The 26,196-nt window shown below is 56.2% G+C and overlaps 2 protein-coding genes across 5 annotated transcripts; one reads left to right on the top strand and one right to left on the bottom strand.

The window, feature by feature from the left end:
• The first annotated feature begins 206 nt into the window (after positions 1–206).
• LOC142041146 (fibrinogen C domain-containing protein 1-B-like) lies at positions 207–12,632 on the top strand. The gene is made up of 6 exons (XM_075049801.1): positions 207–644; positions 6,402–6,624; positions 8,789–8,926; positions 10,346–10,565; positions 11,765–11,960; positions 12,486–12,632. The coding sequence occupies exons 1-6, from the start codon at positions 207–209 to the stop codon at positions 12,630–12,632; spliced, it is 1,362 nt and encodes a 453-aa protein (XP_074905902.1).
• Positions 12,633–18,714: 6,082 nt separating this feature from the next.
• On the bottom strand, positions 18,715–24,954 carry STMN4 (stathmin 4). Of its 4 annotated transcripts, none has more exons than XM_075049800.1 (6): positions 24,874–24,954; positions 21,708–21,765; positions 21,161–21,256; positions 20,238–20,443; positions 19,849–20,040; positions 18,715–18,905 (listed from the first exon to the last, which is right to left on the bottom strand). In XM_075049800.1, the coding sequence occupies exons 1-6, from the start codon at positions 24,922–24,924 to the stop codon at positions 18,846–18,848; spliced, it is 663 nt and encodes a 220-aa protein (XP_074905901.1). In that variant the 5' UTR covers positions 24,925–24,954; the 3' UTR covers positions 18,715–18,845. The 4 variants fall into 4 exon arrangements, with proteins under 4 accessions (XP_074905901.1, XP_074905900.1, XP_074905899.1 ...); XM_075049799.1 differs by having other exon boundaries at positions 20,238–20,446; positions 24,874–24,951; XM_075049798.1 differs by lacking the exon at positions 18,715–18,905 and adding an exon at positions 18,924–19,356.
• Between the last annotated feature and the right edge of the window lie 1,242 nt (positions 24,955–26,196).

Genomic DNA, 26,196 nt, shown 5'->3' with positions numbered 1-26,196 from the left:
CCAGCTTGGTGGCCACCAGGTGATGTCGGGGAGGATGCTCTATGGGGACAGGCAGGTCCCTTGCCTGCAGTGACCCCCTCGGCGGGAGCTCTAGGATCCCTACTGATGCTCTGCTCCCATATAGCTGCAACCTCACCCGCTAGCTCTCGGGAGAAGACCCGGTGTTATGCCCTGGGGACTGCCACCTTTCTCCCCAACGGTCTTTGATGACGAGGCACGTGGGGTCAGCCCCGGGGACCATCCTCACCCGCCTGATGGAGGTCTGCCCCACCGGCGCCGGCTCTGCCAGGGCAGGTTTGCTATCTCTCACCCTCGTGGCCGCGCTGTGCAGCCTCTCCCTGCAGAAATCCCTGCCCGCGGCGTACAGAGACCACGAGGGTCCCCAGGAGGGCACGGGCCTGATCCAGTGTGGCGAGTACAGCAACCAGGTGCTGCCCAACGGCCGCTGTAAGATCGTGGCCACGCTGCCGCAAGGGGATGAGCAGCGGTGCCCGGACATGTTTCGTTGCACCGATGAGGTGTCCTACTGGCTCCACGAGAACGAGGAGCGCAAGCAGCAGGTCCTGGAGCTGCGGGAGCTCATTTCAGAGCTACAGGAGGAGCTGAGGAACCACCGGCACCGCATCAAAGTCCTTGAGCTGCAGGTAAAGGGCTGCCCTTCGCAGACCCCCTCCGTGCGGGTGCCCACGGTCCCTCCCCACGGTCCCTTCCAGCTCCCAGCAGCTTGCAGGGGGAGGAGGACACCCAGTGAAGCATATGGTCTTGTTCTGACCAGGGGCTGGGATATCCATTAAACCCCAGCTGCTCCTACTGTGATGGATCAGGAGCCTTCCAGGGGTGATCTTTCGTGACATTAGCCACAGACCCTTCAGTGTTTTATCTGTGCTATCTCCTCCACCTTCGAGCCTGTCTCGTAGGGGTTGCTGATCCATCCCATTGCCCGTAGCAGGATCCCAGACTAGATCTGGAGTTTTGGGTGGTTGGTGAAGGACCACATCTCTGATGGCCACAGCTGAGCAGGAGAAGCCCTCACCTCCAGCCCATGGCACCCTTCCTGCAGTCTCCTTTCTGGTGCTCATCCCACCCCGCCTCCTTTCACCAGCCCCGCAGCCTGAAGCTTCACGCTAATACATTTTTTTCCAACCTTGTTTGGCACCTCTGAAGCTCTCAGATGTTTGGCACTGCTCCGTGGTTTTGCCCGGCAAACGCTTGGCTTGGCCCTCAGCAGCGGCGAGCAGCAGCGTGCACGGGGTTGTAGCTGGGAACGGGGTAGGAGCAAGGTGTATTTTGCTGGCCGTAGGAGCCATTTCCCAGCTAAGGTTCCTCCCCGGGCTGTTGATGAGATGTGCAGAAGGACCGGCAGCAGTGTACCGATGTCAGCTGGAAGAGCCCCAGACCGCTGGGTGAACAGCACCCTTGTCTGTGCTCTTGCAGGAGATGAGGTCTGATACGGTTAGGGTCTGGGGGTGATTTATTCTCTATCTGGCTTCCTTTCACCCTTGCCCTTGGGATCCCTGTTTGGAAAGGCTCGTTTGGGCAGCCCCGTGGGGAGAGCGAGGCCGTGCCGCAGGCTGCGGGGCTGTTCGAGTGCTGGGATGGCCAAGCTGTTGGGTGGGTGTCTGTGCTGTGGGTATTTCCACGGGATCAAGATGTTCCTGGTGCAACGGAGGAAGGGAGAGGATCAAGTGAGTCAGGATGGGTGCTTGTGCTCAGGCAGACCCACTCGGTGCCCCCCACGTGGGGTCCCTCCTCCCCTGTTGGCCCCTGTCCCCCATCCTGCCTTCTCACCCGCTTTCCACTGCTCCTTTCCCATTTTCTCCTTGCACTTGCACTGGGACACGCTGGTGCAATAGGTCTTCGGTCTCCTGACTTCCCACATTCACCCCCTGGTGACGTTTTGTCCCTTAGGACTATTTAATCTGTCTTTCCCCAATCCCAGCTCCCTACGCTGGCCCCAAAACACACTTCTGTGTTACCTGGAGCTGCAGCTCTTTCACTGACCTCTCCCGCTCAGAGCCAAGGAGGGAGATGGATGGTAACGCACTAAATATTTCCCCTGCGGTGTTCATGCTCTTAATCCGTTCTTCATTTCCAGACTTTGAAATGACCCATCTAAAGGCAAGGTGTTTGGTCTATGGCAGTTGTGCAGGTTCTCTTCAGAGTCAGAGGGAAGAAGGAGGAGAATCTCCGTCCGGGGATGCTGGTTGCCTGGTGGTGGCTGCAGGGGGAGCTGAGCTGGTGGCCTCCAGCAGGACGCTCGGTGTCCAGGCGAGGGAATTAGATGCAGAGCATGGGCTCTCAGTCCATCTAACATCCATGCCCAGATCCTGCCCCTTTTCAGCCTGCGTGCTGGTCTCCTCCTGCTCTCCAGCTGGTCCAGCTTGAAGTTTGCTAGCACAATTAAATTCACCGGGGCAATACAAACACTCTCAGGTCTTTCCAGCTGCTGGTGTTTAGACCCCTCATACATACACATACACGTGCACATGCATATGCATATACACATGCACATGCACGTGTACATAAAAATATACATGCATATACATGTATATATGCACATAGACATGGATGTGCCCATGCACATGCATGTACACCCTGACCTAGACCTGTGAGCCCTGTGGCCCACGTCCCTCCAGTTGCAGGCACTTAGACCCTGCAGCACTCACACATAGGAGAGGGTGAGATTGCACCGAAAAAAATAAGCTAAGGAAAGGACTGCAAAAGAAGAGAAAACAGACTGCAGTGATCATGCTCAGTTGGACCAGGGCACTGCCTGGCAGCGGGTGTACTCATGCCCAGCACTTTTTAACTCCCCCATCTCTCAATTTTCCTACACTCATTTCCCTACCCCATCCACCCTCTGTTCCCCATCTTTAGCCTTTCCCCTGAACATCCTATAATTAGTTTCACACAGTCCCACAAGCCCATAATAGTCCTTATAATCGTGTTTCCCCCTTCTTATCTACTGCAGGGTTCAGTTGGACCCTGTTCAAGGCCATGTCCCAGCAGGTCCCTTCCTGGCCCATCTGCAGCGGCTGAAGCCTCAGCTCTTCCTTATTGTCTCCCTTATGACCCACCTGGTAATTTCTGTGCCTTTTTGCTTAGTTTATGATCCCTTTGCCTGCTATTTTATCTTTTTATTTTTTTTTTTTTAACTGAATCATCCTTAGACAGGTAGCAGATGCTTTCACATCATACCCTGGCACTCCAGCCCATGTCTGGCAGCTGGGGAGAAGCTGGTGGACAGGGATGTTTCTGGAGCAGCAGCAAAGGGTGGGATTCCTCCTACCCAACTCCAGCATCTGCCATGCAAGGATCTCTATGGGATCCAGCCGATCTCGTAGAGATCTGAGCAGTGAGTGCAGTCATAGATGCTGCTCGGACCTCTTGGATGTCTCCTGGAGGATGGGATGAGTTGGGAGAGCTTGTTTCTCCTCAGTGGGAACCCAGGCGAGCAGCTCTGAAGGAGATGTGTCTGCTGTGGGGTGCTGCTGGGCTCCTCACCCTACAAGGAGAGCTGAGGGACACGGGGTTCACCCAGGTGTCCTGGAGCAGCCAGGTCCCAGGTCCTACCGAGGTGTCTCTGAGTGGTTCATACCTGGGGGACGGTGCCAGCAACATCTGTGCCACCAAGATACCGCTGCACTCAGAAAGGGGACATCCTCTGAGATCTTTTGAGATCATTTGTAGAGAGTTTCAGACCTCGACTGGAAAAGGCCCTGAGCAAACAGATCCAGCTTGGAAATTGGCCCTGCTTTCTGCAGGAGGGTGGGCTGGAGACTTCCAGCCATTTCTTCCAACCTCAGGTTTTTTTCATGAGTCTGAAAAAAAAAAAAAGGGATGGGAGGTGCAGAAGAAGAAGGAATTAAACAAAATCTGGAGAGTTTAGCTGATGGCAATGAGTGTGTCCTGTCACCCTCCAAGCACTGGAGGGGGGAAAAAAGCAAGAAGCAAAGCTGCAGTTACAGCTGCACGGAGGAAACCAGAAGCAGCAACAGCTGCTGAGCTGCTCCCCGCCGGCTTTGGGACTCTCCCATAAGGAGTTTTCCCACTGCGTTGGTTTGCCCAATTCCCAACACCTGTGCCCAGCCCGGGCAGCTGCTTTCCTCCTGCGTCCCCTTGCATCTCCCAGGAGCCGTCCTGCCCAACTCCCCGCTGTGTCAGCCTGGGCAGTTCTCCTCCGCCTCCGTTCCTCCCACCGAGGAGCTGTTGCTCCCTTAATCCATCTTCATTAATCAGCCCCCAGCTGCCGCTGGTTGGTCTCCCTGGGGTTTGCCATCCGCGTTTCTCCAGGAGCTCAGCGTGGGCTTGTCCGTCCAAGCGGAGACGTCTCTCCGAGCTCAGCATTCCTTCCTGAGCTGAGTGAGAGCAACAGGCTCTTCCAGGTCACAGCTCCTCTCGGGCTAACGGGGACACCCAAACTGGGTCAGACAGGTTGACCCCATCTCTGCCGTGCTTCCCTCCTTCCAAGTGCAATTTAGGGAGCAAAAGGAACCCCCTCGCTCAGCTCTCCCTTTGTATTTCCACTCCTATTGCATTTGCACGGCTGGGGCATGCACAGAGCAGGACCCCGCGGTGCAAAATTACAGCCCCGGTCCCACCGGTGCAGAGGGATGTGGTGAAGGGAGCAGCATCAGGGCACCACCGCGGTGGTCTGGCTGCGCTGTTTTTAATCAGCAGCAGGAAAAAAAAGGTATCAACTGTGGAGGAGGAGACTGTCTGGGAGAAAGCATCATGGGGTTTACTCGGAGAGCTGATGCGTAGGTGAAGGGAGCTGGAAGAAGCCTGTATCAGTCACAGCTCACAGAGCAGGTTGGGGGGGGACGGCTGATTTATGGTAGAGCCGGAGACGTTGCAGTCCTGAGAAGGAAAGCACCATGTCGTTGCACGCCATAATTCCCACTTTGCTGCCCCTGCCTTTCTAGCTGCTCTGGATTTTAGGATACGGGCAGGTTTGATGGGCTTTTAGCAGGGCCATGGAGGCAATGCTCAAGCAGCATTGGGAAGGATATTACAGAGCTGCCGTTAGTTACTGGTACAATAACCCAGCAGTGGTGATGCCATCTCCTGGGAACGGCAAGCGCAGACCTGTCCTGGCAGGAATGGGGACTGAGGGGTGAGCTGGGTCCTGGGAGCAGCTGGAAGGGAAAAACCCATATTCTGGGCATGCAAACCCCTTCCAGCTGAAGGAATTCCCCAACCCTCAGCAGCACTACTGCACTTTTGCAGGTACTGATGAATCAAGTGCCAGATCTCTGTGTCCCCAGGGATATTCAATAAGCCACATGCTTGCACGGACACTTGAAAATCCAGATTTGCCCCCGTCTCTGGGGACAGGGAGGGGACAATATAAACTCGTTTATTTTCGGGGTCTCGAGGTGACTTGTGAGCCCAAGACAATGATGCGGAGTGGGTGATGGAGGAAGACACAGACAGGGAAGGGCAGCGCTGGTGGAGACCCAGCATCCCTCTGCCGCAGAGGGGGGTCTGGGATTGCCAGACCCTCAGGAGGGATTGGGGAGCACGGTGTAGAGCTGTTGCATTGCTCAGGGGAGGGAGGGTGGATTCCCAGGGTGCTGTGGGATTTTGGAGGTGCTGTTTAAGGCCTGCTCTGCCATCTAATGGGCTGGGAGCACTGAACAAGAGAGGCAAGCGTGTCTGCAGTGACTGTGTCTGCGGCATGTTCGGTGCGTGCTGGTGGGGCTCGGGGTGCCCATCTCCTGGCACGAGCTGTGGGCATCTCCAGCCAGCTTCACATATATTTTTACATAGGATCAGAGACTGGTTGTCCTAAAAATAAGCAGCAAAAGGGTTATGAAAGGGGCTGGGGTCCTGTACCACACCTGCTCCTTGCATAGCATGGATGTGGTCATTGCTCTTTATAGGGCACCAGCCATTGCCCAAAGAGCAGGCGATGCAAGCTCATCATGCAATGTGTTGGTAAGCTGTGGAGACCCTTATAATGTTAGAAAATATTATATGGTTCAAGGGGAGACTGGGCAACTTTTTGGAAGGAAAACCCAGCTGCGGTGGCATTGCTAAATACGTAGAGGCCGCACCACGTTACAACAGGTTGCCGACTGAAGGGTGTTTGGAGAGGAATCCTAGATGCTTGCCCTGCTCTTGCAGCCCTAGGCTTGCCTGTGCGTGCCCTGCCTGCACCACAGCCTGGGAATATCGACCTGCCTGTGGCTCCCACGGTGAACTGGGAACCGGTACGGGGATGCAGGGTGAGGGTGAGGATGCGGGCACCGTCCTTGCGGTCCTCGGTCGCTGTTGGTGTGAGCAGTGAGCGCTCCTCTGCCTTTTTGCTCCCCTGCCTGCCCATCCCTAGGGGGTCCTGGGGCCATGGGGCCGGTCCCCAGGCATCCCCCGCATCCCACCTTTCTCCCTGCCCGCAGCACGAGGAGGCGGCCGGCCGGAACCACAGCCTGGCTCAACGGGTGCAGGACCTGGAGCATCGATACAGCGAGGCCAGCACCCTGCAGCACATCCAGGCCACGCTGCTCTACGACATGCAGGCACAGATAAACAACATTTCTGTCCTGACCGACTGGGCCTGGCGCAATCCTACCTGCCTCGGCCCCGCCGAGATGAGGCTGCAGGAGGAGATGCACCATCCAGGTGATGGGGAGCTGCTGGGGCTGGCTGGGAGGGGATGCTTCGCCCTTACATCCTCTCTCTCTCGGGGGGCTGAAGGAAAAGGCTGTGGGAACACTGCTTTAAATCCCCTTTGCATTGGCCAGGAGTCCGATATCACCCAACCTGCCTTTCCAAGGCAGCCAGGAGGGTTCCTCAGAGCAATGGACACCTCTGGGGATGGCTTCTGTGCTGTCTAGGAGAGGGGTCCTGCCCCTCAGTGCCTCCTTTTTCTCTCCACGGATGGTGTGGGATGCTCGCAGGGAGCAGCTCAAGGCTCTGACAGCCAGGTTGGTGTTGCCTCCATCACCACCCCACCTGCAGTCAGCTGCGTGAGCCTTCCTCCCAAAGCCAGAGACTGTTTTTCCATCCAAAAAACCTCACAAAAAAACCAAGAATTATTTTTTTTCTTCAAAAATTCACAGCATGAAATTAGGGCTTTGATGAAACTCTTCAACTTTGAAAAACAACTATTTTCTGTTATTTCTCACATGCTCTTTTTTTTTTAATTAATGCATTTAGATTTTTGCTAGGTTTTGGGCTGTTTTCCTTGTTAGTCCCTGGAATGTTTTGCTCTGTGCAAGCCAGAGCAGGGATTCATCTCGATAACTTGATGTGACCGGGATGGTGACTTCTCTGGCCTGGAGAACGCCAGCTGATGCAGCACTTCTAGCTGACTAACTTTACGTGGGGTTGGGCTCTGCCTACTGTCCCAGGTGCTTGCTGGGTGTCTATTGCCTCTCCCTGACCTCTGCTTGCTGTGCACAACAGGTTTCCCCCCCACACTCCCCTGCAGCAACACTGTCGGTTGGTGCCCACCTCAAAGGATGTCCCCAATCTGCAGAGGACCCCGCAGCCACCACACTCTCCACTTGGTGAGCTGGGGTGTTGCAACTATTCGTCCATCATTCCCCACCCCGGACTTACCTTCCCATCCACAAGGAGCTTTTGTCATCTGCCAGTTCCGCGGTCTCATCCTTTCTGTGTGCCTCATGGAAGGGCAATCATCTCCAACGCGTGCTTTCTGCCCTCCCTCAGGGTCCTGGTTCTCCCCGTGATCCCAGTCCGGTATTCAGGCAACACTGTGCTTCAGGCTGGTGTAGCTGTGTGTGTGGAAGGAAGGGGAGCTGCCTGTGTGACCTGCCTTTCTTTCTAAAGATGGGATTCATCCCACCAGCGAGGCTCAGGTCACAAGTGAAGATGCTTCGTGTAGGGTATCTACATATACATGTCCCTATGTGAGCTGGGTATTTAAGATAACAGGGCAATCAGTGCATGGACCGAGAGCAATTCAGCATGCTCTTTCCACTGCTATGACTAGGGTCTCGGTTCACCTGACACCTAGTGCCACCTGAAATACTCTGGAGCATCCAAAACATCCACATAAGCCCAGCAGACACAAGACAGGACCTACACGGGACTGCTGGAAGCCAGCCCCAGGGCATCTCGGATGTCCGCATGCAGCTCTGTGCAGAGAACTCAGCTGAGCTCCTTCGGTGGGTGATGGAGGGAGCTGGGAGAGCAGCTCTTCTCTCCTCCCCACATAAAACCAGGATGAATTGCCCTCTGCAGAAGCCTGTCTCTAAGGACTAACTGAGACTGCCTGCCTGAAGTGTAGATGGCTGGTGCCACGTGAAACAAATCCCACCTGACATATCCCAGTTAAAAACGTCCTTAGGTTCTCCAGAACAATTTTGATCCTCTTTCCTTGTAAGACAAAACCTGCAGCAGAAGTTTGGGAGAAGAAAAACCTTCCGCTATTATCTACACCAACCATTGCTGGAGAACCAGCCAATTCTTTATCAGTATATAAGATGTTTTGGTGGGAGATACAATCTAATTTGAGCCTGGCAAAATGCATGTCATTTCTGTGTTGCCATTACAAAACCAGTTGAACTGAAGATCGTTCCTCAGCCACAGCATTCTTAAGTGCAGATCTGTGCTAACGAACCTTATCACTAATAAGCCACTGCACTCAGGCATGAAGCTGGTGTGCTGCAGAGGTTTTCAGCTTCAGAAGCAGCTCTGAATCCAGGATTATTTGTCAGGCTCTGCATTACGATTGCATGAAAACGATTCTGGCTTTGGTTGTGTGCTCCTTTCTCCACGCTGTGCACTAAACACCGTGTTTCTCTGCTTTCTTGCTTAGAGGTGAAGCACGCCAGGAACTGCCCCATCGACTGTGCTTCTGTTTACTACAATGGGCTCCGGCGGTCTGGGGTCTACAGCATCATGCCCTCGGTCGGAGGGATGCCTATCGAAGTGCTGTGCGAGATGGACACCGAAGGTACTGCAGGAGGCACCTACAACATCTTCCAGCAGAGCTTTGGGTGGGATTTGTCTAACCTGAGATTTGCATCTTATATCTGAGCTATTTCTAAGCCACTTCATAGTCAGCAAGAGTAGCGTCTCCAGAAGGGCTCTTCCCCTGGGACAGAGGACTTGGCCTCTCGGCTGACGAAAGGAGGGGTTTGGATGAATACTTCAGACAGTACGGCTGGAATTCGGTTGCCTAAATACAGGTGTTTAGTGCTCTTTCTTTGAGATGCCCTCATGCATCCAAGATATTTGCAACACACTAGTGGATATGACACAGGGCTTAGGGAAAAGGAAGCCCTTCTGTAGTAGTGGCTGGTCACTGGGGGTATCTGGAGCATCTCTGGGTAGTTGAGGGCTATGTGTGGGCAACCACTGGTTGGAGCTGTGCTGAACTGAGGAGGGGAGAGATAGATCCTCTCCCACAGATATTTTGGAGTATAAGTGAGGGAGCAGGTGACCTCCCACAGCCTTGCTGTCTAAATATCCATACAGAGCACATTACTGTCATCTCAAGGCACAAACTCACTAACAAAATTAGTTTGCAACACTTGAGTTTTGGAAGAATAACAGCAATCATCAGGGAAATGGGGCAGTGAATTGTTAGTTCCTTGCCCCATGGATCTACTCCAGCCCAGAAGGATGTGTCACATCAACGCGTCCCACGCTGGAGGAAGGGGTGCAGCTCCCCACACATAAGCATCTCACCTGTCGGAGGATCTACAGGTGATTGCAGCTTTGGGATGCACGTGCTCATTAAGAAACAGGTTGTTCAGACAATGTGGTGTCTGTTATGTCATTACTATTATTTGCATGACCATCAACACAATCTTGGACACTGTCGAGTGACAGGCTGTACAAACAGCGAATAACAAGATGGCCCAGTCCAGTCCCCCCCTGTCCCAAGCTTACAATATTGGAATAAAATAACAGAGGAGAGAGGGATTTGGACAGATGGGAGAGCAGATGGAGACAGTGAGACAATACTGGGAGAGCTTGTGTGCCTCTGTGGTGCTGCAGGAACAGTACGTAATAATCTCCAAACTCCAGGATCTCTAGTTTGTTCCAGTCCCCAAACATTTGCCTCCTGAAAACTACCATCTCTCTCTCATTTAAAATCACCTTAAGATCTGGAAGGACCCTTTGACAGCCAACAGGGGAACACCATCATGAACCGACACGGGAGACGTAGGAGCGTCTTTCTGTGGGCTATGATGGGCATCACGTTTTATCCCCTGTGTTTTGCCAGTTGGTGGGAGGACATAGGACAAGGAGACACCTTGCTGAGCTGCATATGGATCCTCAGAGGTGACACCAGTAAGGGGTCTGTCTGGGACCTTTGGATGCTCCCTGGAGACTCCCATTTTATGATCTCTCTCTCTCCTGTCAGGTGGGGGCTGGACAGTCATCCAAAGGCGTCAGGATGGCTCAGTTGACTTCAACCGGACCTGGAACGAGTACAAGGAGGGGTTTGGGGACCTCAATGGCGAGTTCTGGCTGGGCAATGAGAACATCCACAAGATGACGAGCCAAGGGGACTACTCTCTGCGCATCGACCTGGAGGACTGGAACAACAAGCACAAGCATGCCTTCTACCAGGTCTTCAGGTAGAAAGTGGGATGGCCTTCCCTGGTTCTCATAGATGCAACTGGTTCAACGTTGGGAGACCTTCAGGCATGGGAACCCCATTGTGGTCAGAATGACTCTGTCAAGTCAGCTTTTCAGACTGGGCCCAGGTTGTCTATCCTTTATTCCTCACCTGGATTTTACCACCAAATTTTGCTCCAGGTTGAAGCCTGGGTGTGAGCTAGCAAATGTGCAGTGTCTTTTGGCCATGGCCAACATCCACAGCCCTGGGCGAAGGGAGCTGTAGGATCTAATGGACAGTCCCCAGCTGTTGAGCGGTATTTTTTCTGCCAAAATTATTGAGCTCTATGTCAAAAACAGGGGTTTGAATCCCATAGTCTTGCTGGGCAGGCCCTCCAGCATGTCTCTGGTGTAGAGTTGTGTTTTGATATTTACCCTCTTTACTCATTTACTTGCTGGACCTGATGTAACGTCCTTCAGTGTCTCTAGCTCTCCCCCTCCTCTGGTGTTTTGTTTATCCATACCACTTCAGCCACATCCCTTCTTAAGCAGGGGTGACCAGCTCTGTCTAGACTGTCCCAGATGAACTACTTCCTTGTCTCTACGGGAAATACTTGTGGGTGACTGTGGAGTAATCCACTGTGGGAGGATGTCCAAGGGAGCACTGCACCTTATGGACACTTGAAGCCTGAGGGCTTCGAGTAGACCCCAAAACTGCTGGGAAAAAAAAATCCCATTGCCTGCATGTGCTGTGAAGCATCCTCCACCAGCAAATGTGTGCTCTGAATGGTCACCCTGACTCTTCTCATCAGTTGTCATGTGCAATGGCAGTGACCTTCAGCCTTTGCTAGCCCAGGGGGAAATTACTAATTAGCTCAGTCTAGGTGAAGAGCAGGATGCTTGTTATGTGGAGAGGAGGCAGTGCTGTGTAATTAGAGGCGACTGTCTTGCCAAAGCTGCTGCAGTCCTTTATTGTGGTTTTAGAGTCATGGTCTGCCCAGTTCAGACCTCTAACAAGCGCCCTGAGTCATGACAAAATCATGCACATCCCACAGAAGGGAAAATACAACGTCTTTGGCTTCTAGAGGTGGTGAATCATAGCAGGGAGGCTGGCCAAAGCAGCTCAATGATTGCTAGGTGTCCACACCACGAATGCAGTATCCAGGTTGGAAAGGAGACTCAAACACTCCCCATTAAATAGTCCCATTTCTGTTACTTGCAGCATTGAGGACGAGTCAAACTATTACCGCCTGCACGTGGATGGGTTCAGCGGGACGGTGGAGGATTCCTTTGCCTGGTACCACAACAAGAGGAGCTTCAGCACACCCGACTCGGGGAACATCTGTGCTGAGATTTCCCATGGAGGTTGGTGGTACCACCAGTGCTTTTTCTCCAACCTCAACGGGGTGTACTACAAGGTAAGGTGGAGGGACGAGGACACAAGGTGCTTTTTCTCCAACCAGTCCTATTTCTCCAACCTCAACAGGGTGTACTACAAGGAAAGGTGGAGGGATGAGGCTGCAGATGTTAGCACACGAGGTCCAAGGCTGGGAGGAGGCTGTCGGTCCTCACATCATAGCAGTCCTTCCTGGCTTGACCAGCCTCTGCTCTCCAGGGAGAAAACAAAATGAGTGCTGGGCACCAAGGAAGTCCAGCCTTTTCAGTGCCATTGGCCAGACATGGGTGTTGAGACACCTCGCACGCTGCATTTGGGACTGCGTGGTGGAAACTTGTGGTACGGGTGACTCACAGCCTGAGACAGATGGGTGCCAGCTCCACTGGGACCATTTGAAAAATGTTGGGCTTTACGTGCGTTTTTCACTGCATGGTCATTAAGCTCTTTGCTCCAGTGTTTCAGAGCAATTGGTTGTCTGATGCTCCCATCCAGATGATGCTTCCATGTGTTTCCCATGCCTGACCAGCCTTCCTTCTCTGCATCACAGGGCGGCCGATACTCCATTAAAAACCGCAAGATCCTGGGGCCAGATGGTATCGTGTGGTACTCATGGAAGGACACAGACTACTATTCCCTGAGGAAGGTGGTCATGATGATTCGACCACGCACTTTCCGGCCCCACCTCTCCCCATGAAGGAGCCTGGGACGTTCTTCATTTCACGTCATATTGAACGTTGGGAACAGAGGGCTGGAAGTAGTTTGCTGTGAGCAAAAACTGACGCTGGAGATCCTGGGGGGGCTCAGCTACGATGCCTGTTTGCTTTTGAGAGAATTGAACCAACAGCAGAGGTGTCAAGACCTTCAACAAGTGTTTGGTTGGTGAAAGCTCTCCTAAAAACATGGAAGTGGTTGCTGAGAAGGGCTTTGCAAAGACAAGCATGTGGCTTGCCGTTTCACCGGGTAGCAGCAGTTTTTGGCAAGCTTGGGCATACCCAAGGCTTGAGACTAAATCCAGTTGACCAGGTGATGGGAGTCAGCCACACACTGAGGCTGGACCTTACGTCGAGCAGAGATGTTGAGTGCTCTGTCTACCAACCCAACAGTATTTTAGAGGGAAGCAAAGAACCAGCAATACTGCACGAGTTTTCCGCATGGGATGTGATGGACCGGTTCTTGTGCCGTAAGATGAGCATCTCTCCAGTGTCGGCAGAATTTCTCTGTTCACCTCACTGTGTCCGTAGGTCCACCACCCCAGGGATGTGGTAGGGTGGCTCCAAGGTGCTGAGATGGCCCTGAGGAAAGCTGGGAGAGGCAGCGTGCATCGCCCAGGGATGGTGTCATGGGCAAACGAGGAGGAAGGTCTGCAGTGGCCCTCGCCTTCTCTGGCAGGGATTGTGTTACACACATGGACTTTAGCTAACTGCGATAATACTCCAAGTGAAAAGATTTAAAAATAAAAAATGCAGAAGGTTTTCGATTTTCCATTCCATTTTCACCTTTCCGTCCTTTCTCTTGCAAAGAACTTGGGATGAGTTTTCTATCCACCCTAGAAGTGGTCTGCGGGAATGATCACACATGATTTTAAGTCTTTTTTTACTGCCTTACACTGGATAAAGAAAAATCATCATTGCTGTCTTTTAATTTTCCACTTGTAGTTGCAGCGAGAGATCCTCCTTTTTTTGTGACTTTGCCTCCTCACAGGATCAAGAGATGGAAGCTGGGACTTGGCCTCAGCCCTGATTGTGTTTGGTGACAAATATTTAATTAGATTACCTTTTTCCTGTTTCATGTGCGCAGATGAGTTCAAAGAGGGTTCAGCGAAGAGGAAAGGCAGTTGTATTAGAGACAAAGCACCTTTCCTCCCAACTACTTGCCTCCCACTTGATGCTCTTCTGGCTCCCTGATGGTTTCTGTAGCTTTTACACTAATCTGGACTATATTTTGCCTGGAACCTCATTTTTCATCGGTGAACCAAGTGGAGAAGTTACCTTCCAAGCATCCTACAAGCTAATATCCCCAAGATAATAAAACAACATAATTTGTCTTTCCCTCTGCTAGGTTGGCCTTGGCAGTCTTCTCTGAGGGGTGTTCCCAAGACATATCCAATGGTGTTTGGGTGTTGCAATGGGCTGATCTATGCTGCAGTTGTACCATCACTTGCTGTGAACATCTGGGCACTACCAGCGGTGGGAGGAGACCTTTCTTGCCTCATGGCACGCGTGTCTCAGATGTAACACTGTTCTGTCAGGGTCCAAGCCTCCCTCTTTGGACAGCAGGCATTCAAAAGGCCACGAGGTTCCCTGGGTAAGCAATAGCCTGCTAAGAGGCTAATAAATCACTTGAATAAGCAACAACCTAATTAACTAATGATCACGTTATCATTATTAATCTACAATCTGATTTTGCACATTATTAAACACAACAATAAAGGTATCACTCTTAAACCTTATGAATCACACACAGCTACTGCTGAATTACAGTTTTACCATCCTTCCTTCCCCACAACTTTTCATACCAGCGTGCAAGTCTCTCCCTTTTTGCCCTCTTCCACTAAGTCTTTTGGACATAGCCTTGATGGAGAGTCCAGCAAGTTGTCCAAGGTCATCCCATGCAGTTGGGTACCCAGGTCAGCGTTACCACTGTCTGTAGGCATCCATCTTCCGACCACCGAAAGATCCCACCCTCCTGTGTTCCTTACCTGGTTTCATAACTTACTCCTCTTTTTTTTCCTATTTCTACCTTACCACCTCTTTTTCTTAGCCCAATCTGCCCCTAATTACTTTTTTTCCCCTATTGGTCCCAATTCTGCTACATCCCTCCACAAATTTGTTGTTCCCGATGTCATGATTGAGGTAATCATGGCTTTCGGTACAGTTGCCTGCATACAGGTGGCTTTGCTAGACTCTGCACCCCAAAGCTCCCCTACAGTTACGGGGTTCATACTGGAGTACGCTCTCTCAGATGAATCATTCTGCTTCAGGCGTGACTCCTCCACCTTGCCCAGACAGGTTCTCACACAGACAGTCTGCATGCTGGAGGAGCAGGCAGAATAACGTGATTTTCATACCGGTTTGGAGTTCACACAGCACCCTTTTAGATTGGATATTAGGAAAAAATTCTTCATGGAAAGGATTGTCAAGCATTGCAACAGGCTGCCCAAGGAAGTGGTGGAGTCACCATCCCTGGAGGTGTTTAAAAGACGTGCAGATCTGGTGCTTAGGGACATGGTTTAGTGGTGGGCTTGGCAGTGCTAGGTTAACAGTTGGACTTGATGATCTTAAGGGTCTTTTCCAACCTAAACGATTCTCTGATTCTATGATCCTTGCCCTTGAACAGTTTTAATCACTCCCCCGGTTCCCCGCAGAGGCCCCAGCTGGTTATGACACCCAATGCTCCAGCCGCACCCCTTGCTCACCAGTGCCAGCTTCCCATGAATGAATGGCTGGTACCTTGCCCAAATTTATGATTTCTGAGAAACCAGTAGGAGGCTATGGACGGGAGGGAGGACATCAAACGGCAGAACTGTCCCTGCGCAGCGGCAATGACGCACGAGCCAGGAAAAGCTCCCAGAGCCCGGCAGCAGGTTGGTGCCAGGAAGATTCACCTTTTTGCTTGGCGTCCTGGAGGCACTTCCAGGATGCTGTTTCTGTAGGTGCTTCGATCTGTTATGCGTCTCTCTGCAGCGATGGGCGCTTGTTTCCTCACGTGCAGGTCGGCAACGGAGCGGCTCCTGTCACGTCTGCTCTGAAGGACGCCCAGGCATCCTCGGATGTTCAGGGGGTGCAACTCATAGCACAGGTCTTGCTCGGGCTGGGATTTAGGGCTGGGATTCCATCTGGCTTTTCAAACAGGAGAGGTGGGATCAGGCGCAGAAGGTTTGTCCACATCTCAGCCCTGAGAGCCTGGCAAGTGCCATGAAACCTGTCCTTGGGAGGTTTCTTGAAGGCACCAAACCTTTGCTTTGTGCTTTCCCCTTGTATGTCCTGGCTGTGCCTGCGGGATAGTGCTTCAGAGAGGGCTCCACCACGTAGTCAAAGACCTGACCTCCATCCCCTCCTCTCCGATGTTTGGTGCAGGATGCCCAGGTGCAAGGCTCTGAGCTCCAGCCCTCACCCAGGTGTGGGTGTCTTCTGCCATTCGAGACTCGTGGGCTCTCAGGGGCTGGCACATGGGGTGGGCAGAGGTGATGCGGGACCCACAGGACACAGAGCCTGTGGGAACCAGGCGGGAAATCCTGGCAGCATCTCAAATGGTTCTGCATGGTAAGATGAAGGTCTTTGGTACCCCAGCAAGGCTGAGAGCAGCCTGAGCCTCATCACTGCCAGCCCCAAATCCAGCCAGAGGATGCCTGAGTTCCTCCCAGGGAGGAGAAGTGGGGCCAGCGCCTGCAAAAGCAGCTCTGCTGCAGGAAGGGAAGGCTAAGCCTGGACCCCTGGGTGCTCATGCCCCATAGCTTATAGCAGGTGGAGATACCTTCCCTGCCCCTCCCCTTGTAGGGGGCTGACAAGCCTGCTGGCTTCCCCTGGAGGAAGGTGATGGTCCCGGTCCAGGCGTCTGCTGGGTGCCAGGCTTTGGGCACGACACGGCAGTGTGGCTAAGCAAGAAACTAAACACACCCCATCAAATGACCCCGTATACTCAGTCCTGAGCTGGGGGAGGAAAGCGTGTCTGACTTGTCCCAGGACAGGGCTCCCGCCTGCGAGCCTGGCTCCTTCTTCCACTCTTCCCCTTCACACTCAAACTAACCCCTGCCTCGTTAATTTGGCTGACCCCATTATAGTGCTGTCTAAAGTGATGTGGGGTCGGAAATTGTATTGACAGAGCCTCATCGAGTGCAGCCACGAGGCAGACACCCCGCTGGGTCCCGGGCATTGCTGTGCTAACCAGACAGCCCTGCGGACCCCCGCGCACGTGGACGTGCAATATTCCTGCTGTGGGGCAGCGGCCGGCTCTGGCTACTGGCTGCTGCTGAACTTTGTGTGTGTATCTTGCTGGGGGAACAGCTACGTGACCTGGCATTGCTTTGGTTTACAGCTACCCAGGGAAGGTCTGAGGATAGTTTCCATCTGACCTGTTGGGTCGATGCAAGTATTTCCCTCCCCATGATAATTGGGACCTAGTGTCTCTACTGGAGATGGAGAAGGTTTATGAGGGCCACCAGCCCATGCTCCACAGGTCTCCAGTCCCATGGCTAGGAAAGGCATCTGAGCTAAGACTGAAAAAAATGCAGGAAAGGGCTACTGGGGTGATGTTCATGAAAAAAAATCCTAAAAAAACCACACACAAGACACTGCACAGATCATGAGAAAACGAAAGAAATGCCAAGGCAGTTTATTTACAACTGTTGTATACAAAAAAAGGACAGCTCGTGCCACAGCTAGAACAGCCCCCTCCGTCTCCTTCGCCCGCCGCCCTCTCCCATGCTCCCCTCCCGGGGCTGTTTCCCCCCCCAGGGCTCCGGGCGAGCATCTTGCGGCACAGGTAAAGAGACATGGTTCCCTCCGGACCTGAACCAGAGCTTGGAAAGCCTTATCTGACCATAATGGAGACCAAACCCTCTGTTAGCAGCAGGGTTGGAGGCTGATGAGGTGCCGGGGCATCGCAGCACTGGGACCACTGCCTGCTGGCAACTGGGAGAGGAGGGGACATACCCACCCCCCCACCCCACCGCCGAAAGCAGACTCTTCTCTGGTGGGGAAGGATCTCACTGCAAGCTCTCTGCTTCGCTTACCCTCCCCGGAGGCAAGAATCACCCAGGGGATTGCTCAGCAGCTCCCACAAAACACCTCCTGGGCTGGTCATGAGCTGTTGGTGGGATCCCAAACTGGCCTTCCTCCTGCCCTGGTGTCCCCAGGAGGTGCCACTGCCGTCCCCAGGGGCTCTCTGTGGCCCTTGTCTTCTCCTGCTCTCCAGAGAGGCACCTCCATCCCACTTCTGGCTCTCCAGCCTCAGCTCCCCCAGCTCCTCTTTCCTTCTTGTTTTTCCCAGTCCCTTCCATCACGGTTTCCACAGCCCTGCCCTGTTTTCCTCTCCTGCTCTCGCTCTCCGTGGGGGTGATCTCCCTTTCCAAATAGCCATCTGAGCTGCCACCTCTAAAAGCCAACGGCTTTCCAGCTGCTCTACAGCAGAAAAAGGGATTTCATCCAAGAATTCCCACAAAGGTGATTCTCAGGAGGTTCTTACAAAAAAAGCGGCTCTTTGGGAAGTCACGGGGCTTTTCCATTTCACCCTTGGAAAGGCTCATCAGTGTCTCCTACAGCCAGATAAAGCCTTTGGAGCAAGCGAGCCTCACTCTCTGACCACCTCCAGTGGGGGGATCTCTTCTCCCCCTTCCCCAGAATGGTTCTATAAGGTCTATGGGCAAATAACGCCCGCTCCGGGCAGGAGGCCCTGAGTCCAGGCGGGAAAAAGGGAGGGAGGGACACCAAGAGATGCCGCTGCCCATTGACGGGGTGGGATGGAGGAGAAGAAAGAAGCCAGAGGGACGCCCGCCTGCCCGCCCTGCCTGCCCAGCACCAAATTAAAGTCACACACAACGCACATTTCCCCCCCTCCCGTCCCGTCCCTTCCCTCCCCACCCGCTCTCTCCCCCCCTCCGGCTTTTCCCCGGGGGGGCCACCTCCTCCGCTTCACCAGCCCTCGGCTGTCTCCTCCGGACCTGGTTGACGGGCGGCGCACGAGACCCACCAAGGAGGTGGGCATCCCGAAGCCGGCACCCTCCCGCCCACCCTCCCTCCTTCCTCCTCCCTCCCCACCCTCCCCGAAACGAATAGGATGGCTTCACCGGTCAACTCTTTACATTCACGAACAAAGAAAGCAGAGGAAACGTCCACCCTTCCACCATCCGACCTTGCGCTGCGGCAGCCTCCGCCACCTCCCCGGAGCTGTCAGTCCAACCATCGCCTCTTTACCTGGAGGCTTCTTCCTTGAGCTCCTTGTTTTTCCTCACTTCTTCCGCGTGTTTGTCCTGTGGGAGGGGGGGGTAGGAGGGAAGGAGGGGGGGGGACACGCGTTAGCTCGACGGACTTCGGGGTCCCCACGGGCAGGCCAGCGGCTTCGGAGGGGTTCGAAGGCACGAGGGCGTTCGCGAGGTTCATCCCCCGAGGGACACCACCGGTGGGTCAACAGCGTCCTCTCCTCCCCTGGGGTGTTTTAAGGACTGTGGAGGCACTCAGGGACAGATTGTCCTCGCCCTCTAGCTAGGAGGTAGACGTCAACCAGACGGGATGGACCGGGAGCCCCAAGGAGATGGGGTTAGCTCGGATTGTCCTTCATTATCTCGTGCTCTCTGCCTCTGACCCAAGGCTAGCTGAGGCGTTTGGAGAAGGGCACTGGGCGAGCTCCTTGCAGAAGGGATGTTTTGGAGGGAGCTGGAGGTGGTGAGGGTGGGACCTTCCATGCTGAGGTTGGGAACAGACCTGCTTCGGGGAGAGAGAAGAGGTCTGCACAGGCTGGCAGGGTGGAAGCATCTCCTAGCATGGCAGCACGGACCCCTCCAGCTCTGCCGGGGAGCTGTTGGCTCCACGGCCTCCGGGGAAGGGACCGGGGGAAGATCTGCCACCCGGGAGGTGGAAAAATTGCAAGCGGTGGGTCAAGGCCATCACGGTGGGACACGGGGGAGGCGAAGGCTTTGCACGCCTGTGGACAAGATGCAGGTCCCAGCTCTCCACCCGCCGACCGCTCGTGAGCCTACGGACACATCAGGCTCGGTGGGTCCCCGGGCAGGACCCCCCACCCCGGGTGGGGTGCTGTCTTTGGGTACTGCTGCGTGGCGGGAAGGGAAGAGGGGGTCCCCACTTTGGTGGTGTCCCCGGGGGGTAATGCCACCCCAAGAGCCATGCGGGGTGCCCAAGTGCCCTGTGACACCCTCCGGGACCGGTGTCCCAGCACGTTCCCCCCTCCCTCCTCACCTTCTCCTGCAGGCGCTCCAGCATGGCTGCTAAATGGGCTTCGCGGTTCTCCTTGTTGGACTCCATCTTCTGCGCCAGCTTCTCTTTGGCCATTTTGATGAAGTTGTTGTTCTCCTCGATGGCCTTCTGGATGACCTCCCGCTCGTGCTCCCGCTTCTCCGCCAGATGCTTCAGCAGCTCAGCCTCTTGGTACTGCACAGGCAAAGCGGACGGCGATGGCCACGCGGACCACGGGTCCCTTCCCCTCCTGGCCAAAACCGCCCTCTCCAAACTCAGCAGCATCCCCAGAAGCGGGCGTACCTTGCTGGGCGAGCCCCCCGAGTGCAAGGTCGCATGTCCCCGTGGCACGTCCCCGTGCTGCCCTGCCACGCAGGAGCCACCAGACCTACCTTCCTCCTCTCCTCCGCCGCCTCCAGCTTCTTCTGGATCTCCTCCAGGGACGGGTCGCGCCGCCGGGGCAGGGAGGCGTTGAACTCGGGGATGCCGTCGAACGATGGGGGCTTCAAGATGACCTCGAAGGACTGCCCCGAGGTGCGCTTGTTGAGCTCGATGACTTCCATGTCGGAGATGACGCACCAGGTGAGGTCTACCGTGTCTGCTGGGAGAGGGGCACGGGCTGACCGCCGGCACGGGCGCATCCCGCCCCTTCGGGCAAACCACCCCGGGGGTCCCGCACCTGCAGCTCCCGCAATGGGCCGCCAGTTTCCCCCATCTCCATGGGTTTCACCCAAATCCCCGCACCCCAAACGCACCCCTGTGGTTCAGCCCCAATGTCGTGGGTTGGGGTAGGGTCTCCAAGATGCCCATCAAGGGGGCTGAGCTGGGAATATTTGGGTGAGCTGAGGGGCTGGGCATCCCCTCGAGGGAGAAGCGAGCAAGCAGGGCAGGGTTCAGCCCTGCTTCGGGGACGGGGAATGGGACCACGAAGCCCCTTTCTAGCTGCAGATCCCCCCGCAGCTAGCCAGCAGGAGCCCCCCCCCAAGGCTGGACATCCCCCTCCATTGCCGCTGTCGCCTCTGGATCCACTGACATGAATCAGTCTGAATCACCCGACGCCGGCTGCCTAAAAATACCGAGCCCACGCCCGGCGCTTCGTGCAGCGGAGCCGCGGCAGAGGGGAGCTGCAGGGCTGCCTGAGCTCCCCCCCACCCCGACCCCGACCCGGCCCCCTGCTTCCAGCCGGTGCCAGCAAACTGTGGAACCACCTCCCTCGGTTTGAGGGTGACCTCGGTCATCCCAAGGGGGGCTGCACCCCCCCACAGCCCCCACCATTCACGCAGCCCTCGACTGTGGGTGGGCAGCAGGCTCCTACCTTCGTACGTGTACGCCGGCTTGTTCAGGGGGTCCGAGAGGAAACAGGAGCAAAAGAGGGAGACGAGAGGCAGCTCCTTCATCTTCTCTTTGTAAGCTGGGAAGAGATGGTGGGATTGGGGTCAGAGGAGTCGGGGGGGGGGGGCCTGCCAGGCATCTGCAGCAGGACCATGTGCCAGGGAAGGGCTGGGATGGGGACGGCGTCTGGCACCGAAGTTTGCCCAGATATTGCAAGCAGGGTGATCTGGGTGGGGGAAGCAAGGCACGCAAAAGGGGAACTGAGGCACGCAGAGGTGGGGTGCCTTGCTGATGGCCACAGGGGTTATGTCTGTCCTGGTGTGTTAACCGCATGTGTGACCCCTTGCCCGTCACCACTGGGATGCTGTGAATATCCCAGGTTAGCCCGGGGCACAGCTATCCCTGGGGCGGTTTGGATGGGGCCCCGCTCAAACTAGGGGTGCCCAGCATGGGGTAGGTGCCAGGGTTGGGTACGTGGGGCCGGGCAAGCCGCGCTGTCCCCCATCCCCACGCGTGATCCCATGCCGTACCAGCCAGAGTCATGGCGTGGCGATCCTTGGGCGTCTGCAGCAAGAGAGTTCCTGGGGCCTGGGGGAGGAAAGAGCCAGGATCAGCGCAGGGTGTCCCAGCGGCTGGGGACATCGTCCAGCCCTGCCTGTCCCCCGCGGGACAGCTGCCCACACGTGGCTTCACGTGCACGCTGGGGGTGCTGGGGTGGGCACACGCTGGGGGCATGGGGTGGGCACGCACTGGTGTGGTGTGAGGGACACACTGGTGTGATGGGCACACAGATGTGGTGTGAAGTGATGGGTACGTGCTGTTGGGATAGGTACAGACTGGTGCAATGAGCCCACGCTAGTGTGATGGGCACACACTGGTGCCATAAGAACACACTGGTGTGGTGTGAGGGGCACGCTGGGATGGTGTGGTGGGTTCACGCTGGTGAGATGAGCACACACTGGTGTGATGAGAACACACTGATGTGGTGCGAGGGACACACTGGTGTGGTGTGATGGGCATGCACTGGTGTGATGGGCACACACTGGTGTGGTGTGAGGGGCACGCTGGGATGGTGTGATGGGCACTCACATGTGGTGTGATGTGATGGGTACGTGCTGTTGGGATGGGCACACACCGGTATGATGTGATGAGCCCACGCTGGTCTGATGTGAGGGGCGCACACTGGTGTGGTGGGCATGCACTGGTGAGACGGGCACGCACTGGTGTGGTGTGATGGACACACACTGGGACGACGGCAGCAGCCGGTGGCGTGTGCCTGGCACACACAGCCCTTCCCCGCTCCGGGCTGCCCAACGTCTGCACAACCCACACGTGTGCACACGTGTGTCGGGAATGGCATGCACATGCACACACACACCCCCCCCGACAAGTGTGACCCCTTTGCACAGCCTCTGCTGCGACCCAAGCCCACCCCCGCTGCCACCCCCACTCGTGTCTAGAGAGCCCCAGTCCTCAGCTCGCCCCTTGCCAGACCACACGCAGAAGGGCTGATGCACCGGGACACTCTCCCGCATCCCACTGGGAGACTCTCCGGGGGTCTCTGTGGCTGTGGGTCAGGTGTGGGGGCATCCCCGGGACCCCTCACCCATCCCCAGGGTGCAGAGCCCCAGGGTGAGCGCAAGACCTGGCATGGGGTGGCAACACCCAGACACTCATCAAAACCCCGATAAGCCGGGGCTATCCCCCTTTCCCAGGGTTTCTGGGGGACACAAACGGGGTGTCGGTGGCATCAGAGGGGTTTCCCAGTGGAAATGCCCTTCCTGGCTGTGCCAAAGCGGGGGGCTGAGTCTGGGTTTTGGAATTCTACATGGCTTTTGTTTCTAAGGGGAAAAAAAAAAATCCTTCTTTAAAATAGGGACTCTTAAATCCTGCCAGCTCCCCAAGGAAGGGGCAACCCCGCCGTGGGCATCCCAGGGCTGCCAGGGCACTGCTAGCTCCCACAGCCACATCACACCCCGACCCGGCTCGAGCTGGGGGGTCCCAAGAAATCCCAACCCCTCGTCCCCCATCCTGCTGGGATCTGACACAAGGATCACGCAAACAACCTGCCCGCGGTTGCCAGAGGGGAACAGGGAAAAAATTTGGGGACAGCCTGCCAGGGACACCTTCCCTGGAGATGCTCGCCCTTTTTTAGGCAACCCCTGGAGCCAGAGCTGGTCGGGTTTGGGGGTTACCCAGGGGGGTACCCCCCACCCAGGGCTTTCCTCCTCTCCTGGCTGAAGGGTTTTGCCCTTGACAGCTCTTTTGCCAAGGCAGGGTGGGGATGCTCCGATGGCTCGTGTGCCGACACGAGGCTGCGCCTGGAGCTCCGACAGCCCGGCTGGAAGCTGCCTGCGTTGGCTGAAAGCATTTCCCTTGCTCGTGCCTCCCCGCTCCTCGCAGTACCACCCCAAATCTTCATTTTCTCTGCGCTTTGCGGGGTGGGGGAACCTGGATGCATTTTCCCAGACCTCACGTGGCGTTCATGCCCTGGCCGCAGGATAAAATGCAGAAATCGCCCATCAGACCCAAAATGGGGAGGACGATGGGGTCCGTCCTTGGGGTTGGCGCCAGCTGGGGTGGGGGGGGGGGGGGGGGGTTAAGGTGGGTGGTGGGCTGCAAGCCCCACTCCTCGCTGGATGAAGATGCTGTTCAAGGTGTTTGGAGGCTCCTCCAAGAGGGAAACCCCTCCCTGCTGAGCTCCATTCCCTTTCTGCTTCCCAGTAATGGTTCCCCCCCCCCGCCACGACCCGCATGCCCAGCCCCAGGGGAGCGGGGTGTGGTTGGGGCCCTGCCGCTGCTGTCACCCCCAGGCTGAAACCCCACTCAAACCCCCAGCAGAGAGAGCCTGCGGGAACCATCCTGCTCCCAGCAAGGTGCACATGGCAGGGAGGGGGCCCGATCCGCCCCCCCCCAAGGGCTGCAACCCGGTTTTACACCCTGATCCCCTCTGGAGATGCCCTCAGATGTTGGGGATCCCCTGAAACGGTGGGGACCCCCCCCCCGCCATCTCCTATCCCCTTCCCTGGCAGAAGCACCCAGCGATGGAGGGAGGGGATGGAGGAATGGAGGGGGCTCCCCGCTCCCTCCCTTGAAGCTTGCGAAGCGATGGATGCTTCCCCCCCCCCCGCTCCGGGGGAGAAGCAGGATGGCAGCCGCCTCCTCCCTTCCTCCCCTTCGCTTTTGCCCCCTCCCTGGAATAAATATTTCAGCGCCTGCTGAGAGCAGGTCACCCCCGCCAGCATCCTGCCACCATCAATAATTCAGGCTGGTCCTCTCTTCCGGAGGGGGGGTCCCACATTTTGAGGGGGGGGGGCTCTCCGGGCGAGGTGCCGCAGTCCTCTGGGGGTCCCGAGGGTGCTGGGTCCCCCGGGGCTGCTGGGGCGAGGCGAGACGGAGGGTGCTGAGCTCCATCCCCGCAGCCCGGGCGTGGGTTGCCCCTAAAGGAGTTGGGGGCGCGGGGGGGGGGGGGGATGAGTGGGTGGGCTGGGGGTTGCCCCGGGCACGGCGAGGAGGATGCTGGAGGGATGGGGAGGGGGACAAAAAGGGGTGTCGCGGCCAGAAAGTGACATCCAGGGACCCCCTGGACCCCCCCCCCAAAAAAAACTTTTCACCCCTTTACCTTCCAAAAAACACCCCCCCCCCAATTAAGCAAGCCCCCCCTAATTAACCAACACCCCCCCCCCAGGCACTCACCCCACCGCCGGCGCTTGGGCTTTGCTTCTCCGCTTTGCTCTCCGGGCTCATTTAACGCGGGCGCGGGGGGTTGCGCGGAGCATCCCACCGGGGGGGGCCCCCCCAGTGCCCCCCCCATATGACATCACCATCCCGGCCGGGGATTGGCTCAGCCCCACGGCCGCCGCTGATTGGTCAAGGGCCTGTACGAACCGGGGACCAGCCCGGTGACATCACGGCCAGCAGCTATTTTCGGGTTGGGCTTTGGGGGGGGGGGGGATAAAGAAATAAATCAATTAATTAAATAAATAAATAGAAGGGGGGTTAAAAAAAATTTTAAAGGGGGAAAAAAATGCTAAAAGAGGGGTGGGGTGGGGCAGGAGGGAAAGGGGGGGCGAAAAAGGGGGTTTTGGGGGGGGCTGGGGGGGGGGGGCTGGGTTGAAAGGGCCGAGCGCATGGTGGAAGGCAAGCTTCGGCTCTCGGCTGGAGCAGGACAAAGCTGGAGAGTGACAAAGTGACAAAGAAGGGGACCCGGAGGCTTTATCTCCAACGGGGCCAACCTCGCCCCACCCCGACACGGGCTGTGGGGGGGTCCTCTCCATCCCCCCCAGCACCGGGACGCGGCACAAGCCCGGCCTGCCCCATTCCCAGCCCCAAAGGCACTGGAGGACTCGTTATCCTCCTTCAAACTGGGCAACGGGAACTCGGAGACACCGAGTCCCAGATCCCGAAACTATTTTGGTGCGATGCCGCCATGGATGCTGGGGGGAGCGGAGGTCCCCGGGGAGCCCCCGCAGAGCTAGGACACCTCTTTAGGGCTGTGCCCTTCCCACAAAATGACTCTCCTTCCCCCAGATCTGCTTCGCCCCGGCCTATTTATCGCCGACGGCTGCGTCTGACGGTGATCACAAGCCCGGCACCTCCCGGGAACCGTGCGGGTATATTTAGGTACCGGTCGCCTCCGTTACGCAATGAGCACTAGGGCGGCTGTGGGGAGGTGGTTCCCCCTGGAAAACAAATGTAGGGTGGCTTCGCAAAACCCACGGCCTCAGGGCATGGGGAAGGACGGGGTGACCCAGCTGGAAATGGAGGTGACATCGCGTGCGTGACACCGCAGCTCAGCCGTTTAGCTCATGGTGGGGCATCTGTAACGCGTCCTGTTGAAACTTAATGGCACATCGCTTCCCTCCTTTAATGCTGGGAGGGGGAGCGAGCTCCGTGCCGGAGCCCCCCCGGCTCAGTAAGGTTCTGGTGCCCACGCAGGCGTGGGTGCCGTGGGTAGGATGCCCATGGGACATGCGAGGGGCTGCAGAGGGAACGGAGCACAGCCCTGAAACGGAGCAG

Source organism: Buteo buteo, chromosome 17, assembly GCF_964188355.1.
Source record: "Buteo buteo chromosome 17, bButBut1.hap1.1, whole genome shotgun sequence".
Lineage (NCBI taxonomy): Eukaryota > Metazoa > Chordata > Aves > Accipitriformes > Accipitridae > Buteo > Buteo buteo.
The sequence above is the reverse complement of the archived record's forward strand: the minus strand, read 5'-3'. Positions and strand labels throughout refer to the sequence as shown.